Source organism: Ammospiza caudacuta, chromosome 8 (assembly GCF_027887145.1).
Source record: "Ammospiza caudacuta isolate bAmmCau1 chromosome 8, bAmmCau1.pri, whole genome shotgun sequence".
NCBI lineage: Eukaryota > Metazoa > Chordata > Aves > Passeriformes > Passerellidae > Ammospiza > Ammospiza caudacuta.
The window spans coordinates 38,141,154-38,153,532 of NC_080600.1; the positions used below are offsets into that span (position 1 = coordinate 38,141,154).

The 12,379-nt window shown below is 38.8% G+C and overlaps 1 protein-coding gene across 1 annotated transcript in view; it reads left to right on the forward strand.

Annotated features, from left to right (window-relative positions):
- The first annotated feature begins 293 nt into the window (after positions 1 to 293).
- Positions 294 to 12,379, forward strand: part of THSD7B (thrombospondin type 1 domain containing 7B) — a 245,473-nt gene continuing 233,387 nt past the window's right edge. The window contains exons 1-2 of the mRNA XM_058809582.1: positions 294 to 376; positions 2,363 to 2,536. Of these exons, the coding sequence (XP_058665565.1) occupies positions 2,398 to 2,536 (139 nt within the window). The 5' untranslated portion in view covers positions 294 to 376; positions 2,363 to 2,397. The remainder of the gene's footprint in view (positions 377 to 2,362; positions 2,537 to 12,379) is intronic.

Below are 12,379 nucleotides of genomic sequence, written 5' to 3' on the forward strand. Positions count from 1 at the left end.
TCAGCCTCTTAATCAGCTGTTATCTGAGGTGTCCTTGGATCTGCCCATTTTTCACCCCTGCCTGTTTAGGTTTTGGTGGTTTTATGGCATTTTCTGGCCCTGGAGGGCTGCCCTGCAAGTGCAATGAGCGCTGTCTGTGCAGGGCTGGGCGTGTGGCTCCCCTCCAGTGCTGAAATCTGAGCATCTGAATAATTCCTTCCCTGGTTTTGTGTTTTAGTATGCGAGACCTACAGAGGTGGTGTTGGAGCCAGTGCCACTAACTGCTTGTCCTTCCCTTGGCAGAAAGCTGGTGACTCTGTTGTCCCACCGCCATAGATGGTGACGGCGATGCTGAAGGCACTGGCCGAGTTGCTCCTCCTCAGCTCTTCTGTGTGAGGTGAGCAGCCATCCTGATGGGCAAAAAATGCTGAATTGCAGGGTTTCTGAGGGCCCTTCTTCCCCACACTCCAGGACTTCACTGCTGCACTGGGTTTCTGAATGATGCTCGAGATTTCTGGGCTTGTGTGCTTCCTATGAGGCCACTTGTGGTCTGTGTTACATTGCCTGGGTGCTGGGACTTGGTGGATGCATTCTGAATTCAATGTGAATTCTGAATAAAATTAACCCAAAAGACATAAGCAAAGCATAAATGTGGTCCCTTGCCCACGTTATTTGGTCAGGTTGGTGGGTTTTTAGCTTGTACATGAGATGCTGTTCATCTGAAATGCAGGAATGAGCTAAACCAGATAACAGATATTACATTGTATCTCCCACTGTAGTTAGTCAATATCTGATTAAATGTAATTGCATGAATTTATCATGATAGAAACTGTTTCAAAGTAATTTGAATACAGCCTGGAATTAAAAGCTCTACTGTATATTCAGTATGTACAATTTCCAGATTTATCTTCAGTTTCTTATCAAGAACGATGCTGTGTATTATGTGCTATGACAATGTTGCTTTTCATAAGGTTAGCAATGTAATAGAATTTTCTGGTCTGAACCTCTAATAACTGATAATTTTAATGAAAATCACCAAGATTATGCCCGTGAAGACAAATCTTGAAGACAGGTATTATCTCCATCCTTATGCAAGTAGAGATGTGACATTTTTACCTATAAAAGTAGGATTAATCACTAATAACTAGAACTATGTGCAGAATTTAAGTATGGTATAAATACACGGTATAAATACAAAAGCTGTTGCATCAGAAAAATTAATATAAATTAATGTAAATTTACATCAGAAACTTGTTTGTTGTGGAAGTACTATGAATGTTTTTTGAGATTTCTAAATTGTTCCCACCTGAATGTGGATGAATGCAAAATAACTTCAAACTCAAGTAAAGTCTGCCTAAGTGCCTAGTTGGTCATCTTGTGGAATGAGAGACACAAAGATTGGAATTACTGGACTGAATAGGAATTTTTAAGATCTTATTTTATTGTGTGAGTTTCTTAACCTCTGCTGTTTGGAGCTTTTCTGTGGTATATAAATGATGTGGGTGTTTGCTGAAGCAGGCATTTAGGAGTTGGTCTCCTGCTTTGTACGGGAGACCCAGAGGAGCATTCCTCCTTGCTTCCAGCACCACTCAGTGATTATCTTAATGAATTGTGTGGTGTAAAACTGCTGCAGCAGCAGGACTGGATCCACTCCAGTCTCATTCACAATGTGCCTCTGGTATTTGTCTGAAGTGTTGGGGAGCTTAATTAAAATCCCTTAGTCAGAGAGACCTCTCTGGAGTAATTGGTTGCTGACCTGGAGCTCAATGATCCAAAGGGACTTGAATGAGTGTCCCAAATTCCACAGAAATGCTTGTGTGGTGTCTGGTTTTCCCTCTCAAGCTGGTCCATCATGTGCTAATAAGCACCCCCTGCTTTTCCTGCTGCATTTCTGTAGTTGCTCTTGTGTATCCCATGTTTACACAGGGTTAGGAGCTAAAACACTTCCAGGCCTGGATCTTAAATGTAGGGCATGGATTTGGAGCTGAATTTTGTTCATGGAATCCATTCTCACTTTGGTTTAGTCTGCCTGTATCAAGATACCATTCCTGCTAAAGCTAATAGAGAAAAGAAGGCACACACCACACGCTGCCCCTGGGTTCATTGCCATTTATTGGCACTGGCAGATTTCTTGCTAAGAGCCTGCTAGAAGCATTTACAGTGGCTTTGTAGGGTGGGACTGTAGGTCCTCTGGGAGCTGGCCCTTCCCTTCTCTCTTCCCTTCTTCCTTTTCTTTTCTCCCTCTCCAAGTGCAGCACTGTAACAGACTTGTCCTCATCAAATCCACAGTGGCCACCAGGTTACCCTTAGGCTGAGCCCATTGGTGGTCTAAATATTTTAACAAGCCTTCTCTTTTTGTTTTTTCTTTTGTTGTTAATTCTAGGACCAAAGAATACAAGAGACTGAATTATCTGAATTATGCTTCTACAACAGAACTGGGTTTCTCCTCATTGGGCATGGCAGAGCCTGGGGAAGCCCTTCCTTTTGTTTGTTTTCTTAATGTTGCAAACAGCTGATCTGCAAGCCAGGAGAGGTCACCAGTTTGTCTGGAAAACAGGTAGGAAACAGATATATTAGCTTCTCTACTAGATATTTGCTGTATTAAAGGATGACATGATTGTCCTTTCTGTTTTGCTTCAATAATAAGTTTTAAAAGTCTGATAATGTCTTCTGTTCTAATTTTTTTAATTCTGAAAAATAGAAAGTTAATTTGTGTTTGACATTAGTAATCTACATGTCTGTTGCAATTATCCACCCAGAGCATAATTCTAGACTCCTTAATGCTTTTCATCTTAGAGTATTTTTACTAGATTATTATCCTAATATTGCTTTCTTTGAAATATGTAATAATTTTCTTTTAATTTTTGTATGCAAGAGGCACACCAGCATCTCTAAGGATGAACTGAGTCAGAAGCCCATGCTGTTGGTCGATCTATTTGTAATTCCATTGGTGTATGGATTATTTCTGTCCCTCAGTCAGGCTGGATACATGCAGTGATTGAATGTGTACAAGGTTGGAAAGCTGTGAAGATGCTTTGGTGCTGGAGTGGGTGGGTGGGAGGTGGGGTGGTACAGCTGCACAGGACCAAGCGTGGTGTCTCAGATGTTTGTTTTGCAGCCCAACACACAACTGCAGAGAATGTTCAATGAAATGGAAAGATTGGTTAATTTGGGAAATGTTTACTTAAAGTGCTTAATCAAAAATACCCAACTGAACCATTGCTCAGGATCCCTTTGAGGTTTGGCCTTTTGTGACTGAGCAACACAGCAATTAACTGTGATGGAAAAATAATTTCCCTCTTTTTTTGTGTTTTGTTTTGTTTTGGAGAGGTTCTTTGGTATTTTGGTTATTTATTTTTTAATTACATTTCTGTAGAAGGTAGTAGACTGAATTATTGGAATAATGAACAATTTTTCTAGGAGAACTGTTCTTCTGGTGGGATCAACACAAACTTGCCTGGTGTGGGAATGTGGGGAAGGGCTGGTGAAGTACAGCATGATACTGTATTAAAAAGACTTTTTCTTTACACTGTCTAGCATGTGAAATGAGGAGGAAATAAACAATGACTCTCTTTTCTCCAATTCACTGTTATTTACATGATTTTTGAACAAACTTTGAAAGGTAGAGTTGTTTTCTTAAAGACAAATTAGAGCCTTCAGTGCTGTCTGTCTTCTCCTCAGTCATTAGGGCTGTGCATTGTAAATCATAAAACTTTAATTTGACTCCATGATTCCAGCTGAAAATAAGGAGCTTTCAATGCTTCAAAGGCATCTGGGGCAGATGTAATTAGAGCTAAGAAAATTTGGTGCCCAGGATTGTGTGGGCACCATGCTCTGAAAGCCCCACAATAGGATTGTTGTTAAGGCTCCTCTTCCAGATGCACAAGAAAATTATCAGTTCTTGTGACTCCCACAGTGCATTAAAAATATCTGATCTCTCGAGAGTCACTTTTAAAACTTTAAATCTTAGGAGTATTTTGATGTACTTTCTCTGCTTATGGGGTACATGAGGTAGAAAACAACTTTGACTGATATGTTTTCCAAAAGAAAATACCTTTTGAGTTCCAGCTCAATGTATTGTCCTAACTGAAGAAAAAAGATTTTTCTCCAATATTTGTAAACATTACCCCTCCCTCCCTTTTTTTCCCCACTGAAGTATTTTGTTCAAAGTTAGATAAAAGTTACATCTAAGCCCCAAATGTTTAGTTCCAGGTTGAAATGAATAGTATGTTCACCCAAAACATTTTGTTTTGCTGAGAAACTAAGTATAATTTGTGAAGCTCCTGCAGTAGTAGTGAAACATCAGCATTTCTAAATCCTGAATCTTTTGTTTTTGCAGTTTTCCTGAGAACTACAGAATGGGCAGTAAATGGCAGTCTGCTGTCAGGGGGGCATATGGGGCTTGATTTTGTAAACATTTTCATGCCTTACCTGAAAAGGTTTTTCACTGTGATTAGTCACAAAGGTGTGTCTTCCAGAAGATTAAAAGGAAGTGTTTTGGGAAGAGAGGGGTGGTGACCTAAATGGAATAGGTGGGTCTGGAGAGGTAGAAGAGTTAACATAACCCCTTGTGGTAAAATATTAATAATATCTCTGGGATATAGATCATGGACATCTTGACATATTGAGACCTGTGGCTTGTATAATAATTGTATAAAAAATCATCCTATAGTTTGAGGATTTTGTGCCCAATACAAAATAATAAAAAGTTAATAAAAGCACAGCACAGTGAACCTAAAATTAAGTAACTTTTAAAATAAAAGCTGAGCAGATCCATTCCAATAGAAGGAAAACCTGTAGCTGCTGTCCTTTTTCTTAATAAAACAATCTGATGAGAAATGAACAGTCCATAATGAGAAAGGGGATGATCTGTTCTGTTTTTAAATCTTGAATTGTCTGTTGTAAGCATGGCAAGTTACTTACCTGCTGGGGAGAAATTCAACTTCTTATTGAAATGTCATGCTTTATAATTAAATAAGATTATGCTACTGAAAGCTCTGGCTTTATGAAAATGAATCTTTATGTACTGAAATAAATTTTCCTAGCACACACAAATCCAGGGAGGCATCCTTAATATGGATGGGGCTGGGGAAAAGGAAAAAAAAAAATCATATAATTGCTGCGGTTCATAATACAGACCTTTTTTCAGGTAAATCCTTGACACTGTCTAATGAAGACTTGTACATTTTCATTCTGGGCTTGGTGGTCTTATTCTAGGAGAAAACAACAGTACTGAAATCACTGCATCCAAAAAATCCTCAGGCTCTGAAATTATAAAACATGAAAATTTGGCAATGTGAGGTAATTTTATACATACTCTTCCCTCAGCTATTCAGAGGGCTATCACTTGCATGTTGCTTATTTGTGACCTGTCTTAAAACCATTTATTTTGAGCTTTTGGCTTCTAGAAGTTACAAATTAATATCTGTATCCTGTGTCTTCTGGTTTCCAGACATTTCCTGTCAGATTCTCATTTAGGGGCCACTAAACATGAAAACAATAATCATATCAGCTAAATTACTCAGCAACATCAAATAGCTGAATAATTTTGTTGCACTTGCAAAATTTAATTGGACCTAAATTCTTGTAAATTGATAGTATTTAATGCAGTTGCCAATTAGCAATTTGAATATTTCACCATGTTAATTTTCTCCAACACTTGGAGTAGCACTAAGAGTTCCTGGAACTTCTGCAGTGCCAGTATGCCTGTGCTTTAGTGATGGCCATTCAGGGTTTTAAAACTGTGTATAGAATAGTAACACATACATAGTCCACATCATAATTCTAGGTGTTTTTTCTTTTTTTCTTTTTTTTTTTTGGCGACTCTCTAAAAACTCCAAAATTTAGCTCCAAAATCACAATTAAGTGTAAGAAACAAGCTAATATTTTGAGTACCTTTCAGGAAGGGGCTGATAATTAGGATTACAAAGTGCTGGAGTGTCTCTTTCCAGAAACTCTTTTTGTAGCTCATCGACAGATTAGGCTCCCCTTCTCTGCTGGTGTCTTCAGCTCCTCCATAAACTACAGCCCAGGTATGTTCTGGTTCCCCCAAAATACAAACAGAATACAAGATATAAGGGACATAGCTCATAAAAGGCTATCAGAGCTAAAGCAATGACATGGGTTTATTTTTTAATGAGGGGAATACTGTAAAAAATGTTTTTTCTAGATGGAAATGCCCTGATTTTTAGAAAAATGGTTCTTTAATAATGGTAGAAATGCTATCTATCATGGAAATAATCCTCTGTGTACTGTGGAAGGGAAGAAGGGGATTGTTAGAAACCCAGATGTTGTGTCCCAGTGAGTTTTCCTGCTCTAGAAAAAAGGAATCATGATGGCTATTTAGCCCAGCAGGGACATGCTCCCTGATCTGAGTGGAAGAGCACTGAAAGTGAGGTATCAGACTGGGAAATGGGTTTGTAATGATTCTGATCACAGCAGAGAGATTTTTACCTGAGGAAGAAACCATTAAATGTCTGGAGTTCGTGGGCTTTGGGGAGCCAGGTGTGTAAGCTGTAAGTACTCCTGCCTGAGGTGAACATATGAAAACTTTAATTTTGGAGTTACTCCCTGTATTTGAAAGTTGTCCTTAAAATAGGGTTAGCAGATGGGTTTTGATCTTTAGTCGTTCTTCAGAAACAATCCATAATGGAAAAGGGACAAAATGAACTTTTCAGAGAACAACTTCTGATGTGGAGGAACCTTTGAACCACCCGTGAGTGTGGGTGAGCTCGGCCCTGGCTATGATGAAAAAGGCCTTTTGTTCTCTGATAATACTGCCATAAAATGCCCTTTCTCAAGATTGTAATTTCATGAAGGTCAAGTGCTGGTCTGGAAGTGCCTTTGACCTTATGTCTTAAAAGACGAGCTTTTACCTACGTACACCAAATGTTAAAAGGAGTCCAGGTCTTGAAAGGACAGTAGAGCTCAAACCTGCTGAAAGGAGACTCAAAAATAGCTCTGCAACAAGTGAGGTATTCCAAAAGCTCGACCAAATGAGGAGTGATTATCTGTCCTAAATGAAATGGTTTCTTTGTTTGATGGGACAGCAGCTCATGAATGAAGCACAAATCCTTTTTAGTGATCTTTGTGTGGTGTCTGGAAGGTTTGTGGTGTATCTGACTGATGCTTCCAAACTTCTCATTGTGTGGTAAACATTCTAATTGTGGCTTGTTCTTACACTGCCTTGGATGGAGTTTTAAATGCTGAAACTTTGAAGTGGAAATTTAGCCTTGATTTAATCAAACTTTGTATGATTCAAAGGTTCTTCACTATACTAAGAGTGAACACAAGTGGTGCTCCTGGGTTACAGATTGTAGTCATGTAGTATTGACAGCAGAAGCAGTAAGTAGTTTTAAAAAAATCTATTATGTTCTGTTCTCAAAATAACCAGGACACTGCCATAAACCTAATAATGAAAAGTTGTTCTGAAATGAGAAATCTTGTTTTTACCTTTATTCATGGTCAGTTTATGCTTCTGTTCTGGAGCTGGACTACTCTTTAGTTTAAGTAATTCTTCTTTTGGTCATTGCTGCTAATGAATTTATGAATTGAGGGATACCAAGCTTCTGGACCTCTGTGAGTAAACTTATTTCTTAGAACTGGTTGGTCAAATGAAATCTTTTATTAGCACTGCTCCTCAGAATTATATCAGATCTCAATTAAGATTTCACCTACTGATGTTTTACTGTATTTAATTGGAATTATAGATGTGTGGCTTAAAATATCTCAGAGTAATTTTTGAAAACAATGAACGGTTTTTGTAAAGAACAGTTTCATTTGAAGCAGTGTAGTTGTTTTTAATGTGTTGGCGCAGTTTAATTATGTAGGTGTTAAAAAAGTGATTTAAATAAAAAAGTAGTACTTTAGTTCTAAATTTGTCTAATATAATTACTTACAAATAATACTTTATGAGACAGTATAAATTATGCTTCTATTTCTACCAAACATTAAAAAACAATAACATTTGAAGATTCAAAGGAAGTTGTTTTGCAAAATTTTGTTAGCAAAATTTAAAATGCTGGTTGATGTTAGTCACTGATATTTGAGAGCCTTTAAGGGTGGCCTCAAAGCTAATCTCACATTTCCTCAGACAGAAATGCAGCTGTTTCAGATTTATAAATATTTGGTTTTCTTTCTTCTTTGCTCCTTACAATTTCCTATCCACATTTCCACCCTTCTGTTCCATGACTCTCAAAATTTTATTACATTTCGTTCTGCTGCTCCATCCATCCTAATTCCACTTCTGATATTGCTATCATCATCTGGTCTTATTTTCTCAACAGCTGAATCCAGCTTGTCTTGGGATTGTGGAGATGCACCTGTTGCCTTAATTTCTGACCCTTTTGCAGGGGTTGGTTAATTCATGGTTAGGTGGGTGAGACATTTCAAAGTTGGTGCAGACCTTGTGTCCTCAGCCAGGAAATACTGGGGAGTTTGGCGGAGAACAGGACCAGAAGAGTTCCATGAAGGCTGGAGAAGCTTTCTTATGCTGGAACATAATTTTCCAGCCTGGTCTTCCCTCCAGGTGCTTGAGGTCTGCTTTTGGGTTGGATAAATGCCAGGGCAGCCCATGGCACTCCCACCTGGGTCCTGTCCTTATCCCACCAGGCTGGAAACCTCATGTTTGGGACATGGATGAAGGACAGGGAGCCAGACAGCATCAGAGATGTTGGAATAGCTCCTGGAGGAGTTTGGATGCTGCTTAGAGATACAGGAATACTTAAACTTTTTTAAGCTTTCCTTGTCTGTAAAACTTGGCTTGTTTATTAGCTCTGGTTTCCCGTGAGGAGCTGTGGACAGCAGAGGGAGGTTCTTGGTGGCCCTGCCTAAAGAAGGAATCCTTGGGTTATGATATTTTCCTAGAAAAGCACTCCGGCAAGCAGGTGGGCAGCACAGAGTACAATCCAACTAAAAAGGCAAGCAGAGGAGCAACTGAAAGAGCCCAGAAATAAATGCAGAAATTAACACTTGATGTGCCTGGAGTAGGAGTGCTGAGCCTGGCTGTGGGCTGGCTGCCTTCAGGGGGGAGTTTTTGCAGCATGTGCCCAGTCATTTTGTTATTGTTGGGCGTGCAAAACTATTTCAGCAGGCTTTTTACAGTAAGGCTGCCTGCTTTTAGCAAACATCTTTGTCAACCAGCATCAGATGTTCAGTAGGTGGTGGTTTAAACTAGATTACACAGGAGATTCACACTAATCTTTTAATGTCCCTCTTCTCTTCTTGAGAATAATGGTTTTTGAGAAGAAGGTGCTTTCTTCTGTTTTTTTGTTGGTATTGGGAAATGTTAGGCTTCTCATCCTTTTCTTTCCTCAATAGTTACTATGGGAACAGAGCTGGGGGGTCACAGGGGAAAATCTGCAAAAGTGGTTTCTTTTAAATAGTTCATTAAAAAAAAAATAGATAGCTTCTTATTGGAATTGTGGTACTTTTCATTCAACTTTGTTGGATTGTATTGTTGTACATATTTCAGTCACAAAAGAAGCACAGTGAGTGGCAAGAAAAACAGATTGGGATATTTCTGTAGTTTTTCCTTGGGGTTAATTTTTTTTTTAATTGAATGCAGCTTTTGCAAAGATTTCTGTTGTTATGTATAGGTGGAGCATTAAAAATGGATGATCACATTTTCAGCCTGTTTTAGTGGAGTACTAGATTTAATTACTTTGCTGCCCTTGTTCAGAACCCTGCAGGTTTTTTTTAAATAAGTATATCTTAAGGGTTTTACTTTGCCACTTAGCTGAATGGCTTCAGTATATAAGGGTAATCACATCCTCATTCAGCTCTTGTGTTGAGCACAATTGTGGTGAAAATAACACAAAATTGTATTAGAAATCCCTAAAATACACGCTGTTCTCAGTATGCAAGTTATGCTGCTGACTCTTTCTAGGGACTCTTCATGAGGTTTGGGAAGTCTGCCCTCTGATACCCTTATTCCCTAGATATTTCTTTTCTTTTGCTGCTGTTTTTGAGAATAATCCTGCCATTATAATTTTATTCATTTTTCTTTTCTTTCCAAAAAGAAAAATTATTTTGCATTCTTTCTTAGTTTCCAAAAATGTGGATGGCAAAAGCCAGGAACATGAAATAGAGAAATTGGAAGGGATATTTCATGATAATCCAGGTTATTTCCATAGTCTTGACATTGTTTAATTCAATCACCCTCAGCCAGTGGATAGATATGATGAAATAACCACTTAATTCAGGAGTTTTGAATGTCATAGCTTCAGTTTGCCTGGACTGAGACCAGTCTAAGAGCAGGGTGTGATTCCAGAGGCACTGTCTGGTCTCTGTCTCTGCAGAATTCTGCAGTTCCTTCTTCCAGAGCCCTTTTAAAGCTCGTGCTTGGATGTGTCTCCGTGTAGTGCCTGCGTGTAATAGTGATTTAGGATTATAGAGCTAAGTTTGGAAAAGCATGTTAAGCCCTCATTATAGTGGTTCTAAACACATTGGTTCTGTGTGCTGGGGGTGAGTTGTAGACAGTTGCTGAAGCAGATCCAGCTTTTGTGTGGCATGTCCTGCAAGGCCAGCCATGAAAAATCACTTTTCAAATGAGAACTTAATAAAAACTTTCCTGCTCTGAACGCTGAGCCCTGCTCCCCGTGCGATTAGTGGTTTCATTTCTTTCCCAGCAGTTGGGTAATGATTATGGCTCCAGATGCTGCAGCAGTGATAAAGAGAGTGATTAATTTCACTTGAAAGGGCATATGTTCAAAGAGGAGCCAGCCCAGGCTGCGGAGCACGTGTGCCCTGGTACCCAGCTGATGCAGGGACAGCACCAGGCTCCCTCCCCGTCACCTTCAGCTACACATTTGCTGTTGGTTGTTGGATTATTTTCCCAGGGTGTGTTTAGAAGCCCTGCACAGCTCTGTGAAGCAGTGCTGTCAGATTTGCAGCTTCGGGGAGGGGCTGATGTCACCAGCACAGCCCCAGGGCTGTGTTCATACCCTGCACAAAATTAAGTGGTAATGAAGGGTTCGTGTTCCTTGGCTTAGTCAACAGCAGCTTTAAAGGTGTTCCTACGCTTCATTTGCAAGAATAGTTCATGCTGTATGCCTCTGAAAAATTCTGACATTTAAAGCATTATATTTTCAATATCCTTAAACATTAAATGTGCAAGGTAGATATTTCTTTTAGTCTTTATCAGGACTTTTTTGACCCATTGAATAAGTCAACAGAAATATGAAACATGACTGGGTGTGCCACCCATGGGGTTAAATCCAGGGGACATCTGGTGTTTGTGTTACCACCTGAAATTTTTCACTGTTTCGTGTCTTTTTGGGTTTATTCTGTCCCCCCTGAGATCTAGAGACCTTCAAATTTCAATAGTGTAATAATATCCACCTACATGTGAGGCATGTTTTACTTCTCTACATGGTGACATTTATAATCATAACTTTCAGGTTTGAAACTGCTGAAGGGAAAACTTCAGTACTTGTGACATCTTTAACATCTTTTGACCCATTAGTTACATTTATATCACTCATCTGCTTCTAAGCAAAATAAACACTTTTCTTCTATCTCTTGAAGTGGAAATGCTGCATAGATAAAAAATTATTTCTATACTTTAAATGTTCTATGCATTCAATAGATTTTGGTGTGTATTAGCTGCAGAGTTTTGAAGCAGCTGTCTGGATGGGGTACAGTAATAGAGTTTTTGCAGACAAGGATTAAAAGGAAGCTTTATGGATTAAACACCAGAAACTTTCTGGAAGTTCTGTTATTAACTATAGCTCATAAAGTAGCACTCATGTTTTTATTGTCATTCCCTTAATATTCTTGGTTGCATTAATAAAATAATTCTGTATCCAAGCAGAAGTGAAAATGAATTTCAGTGAATTGTTTGCAGCTCTGTGCATTAAATGCATATGGTGTATCACTAGAATAACTTAACTTCAGTATTTTCAGTTAAACTAACTCAGTACATCTGTTTTTCAATTGGCATTAAATATTTCATAACTTCTGTGTAGCTATATCTTGGCTTGAAATGTTCTTAGTGTGAAATTTGTCATTCTGCAGATTGGAGGTTGTGTCTGCATTTAACAGGAGGCTCACTTGGATTCATGTTGAAGTTGTAAAAATCTGATAATGAGGGTTTATCCAAACTGTTAACTGTTATTGATCCCACTTTTCTCTTAAGGAAATACCAATTCTCTATCTTCTGCATTCCTCTGCAAAATGCCAAGATGATCTTGCTTTTAGGATTGTCCCCAAACAATTTTAAACATGAGAAAATGTGCAAAACGACCTTCCCCAAACCCTGAGTACATCCTTGCCTGCACAGCACTGGGAAAATTATCCATGTGTCTGAGTGTTAAATACGTTGCCTAGATGTCAGTGCCTGTGTGTGTTTATGTTTATTTTAATTTTTGCCTGTGTTTTATGTCACCCGTGTATAATTACA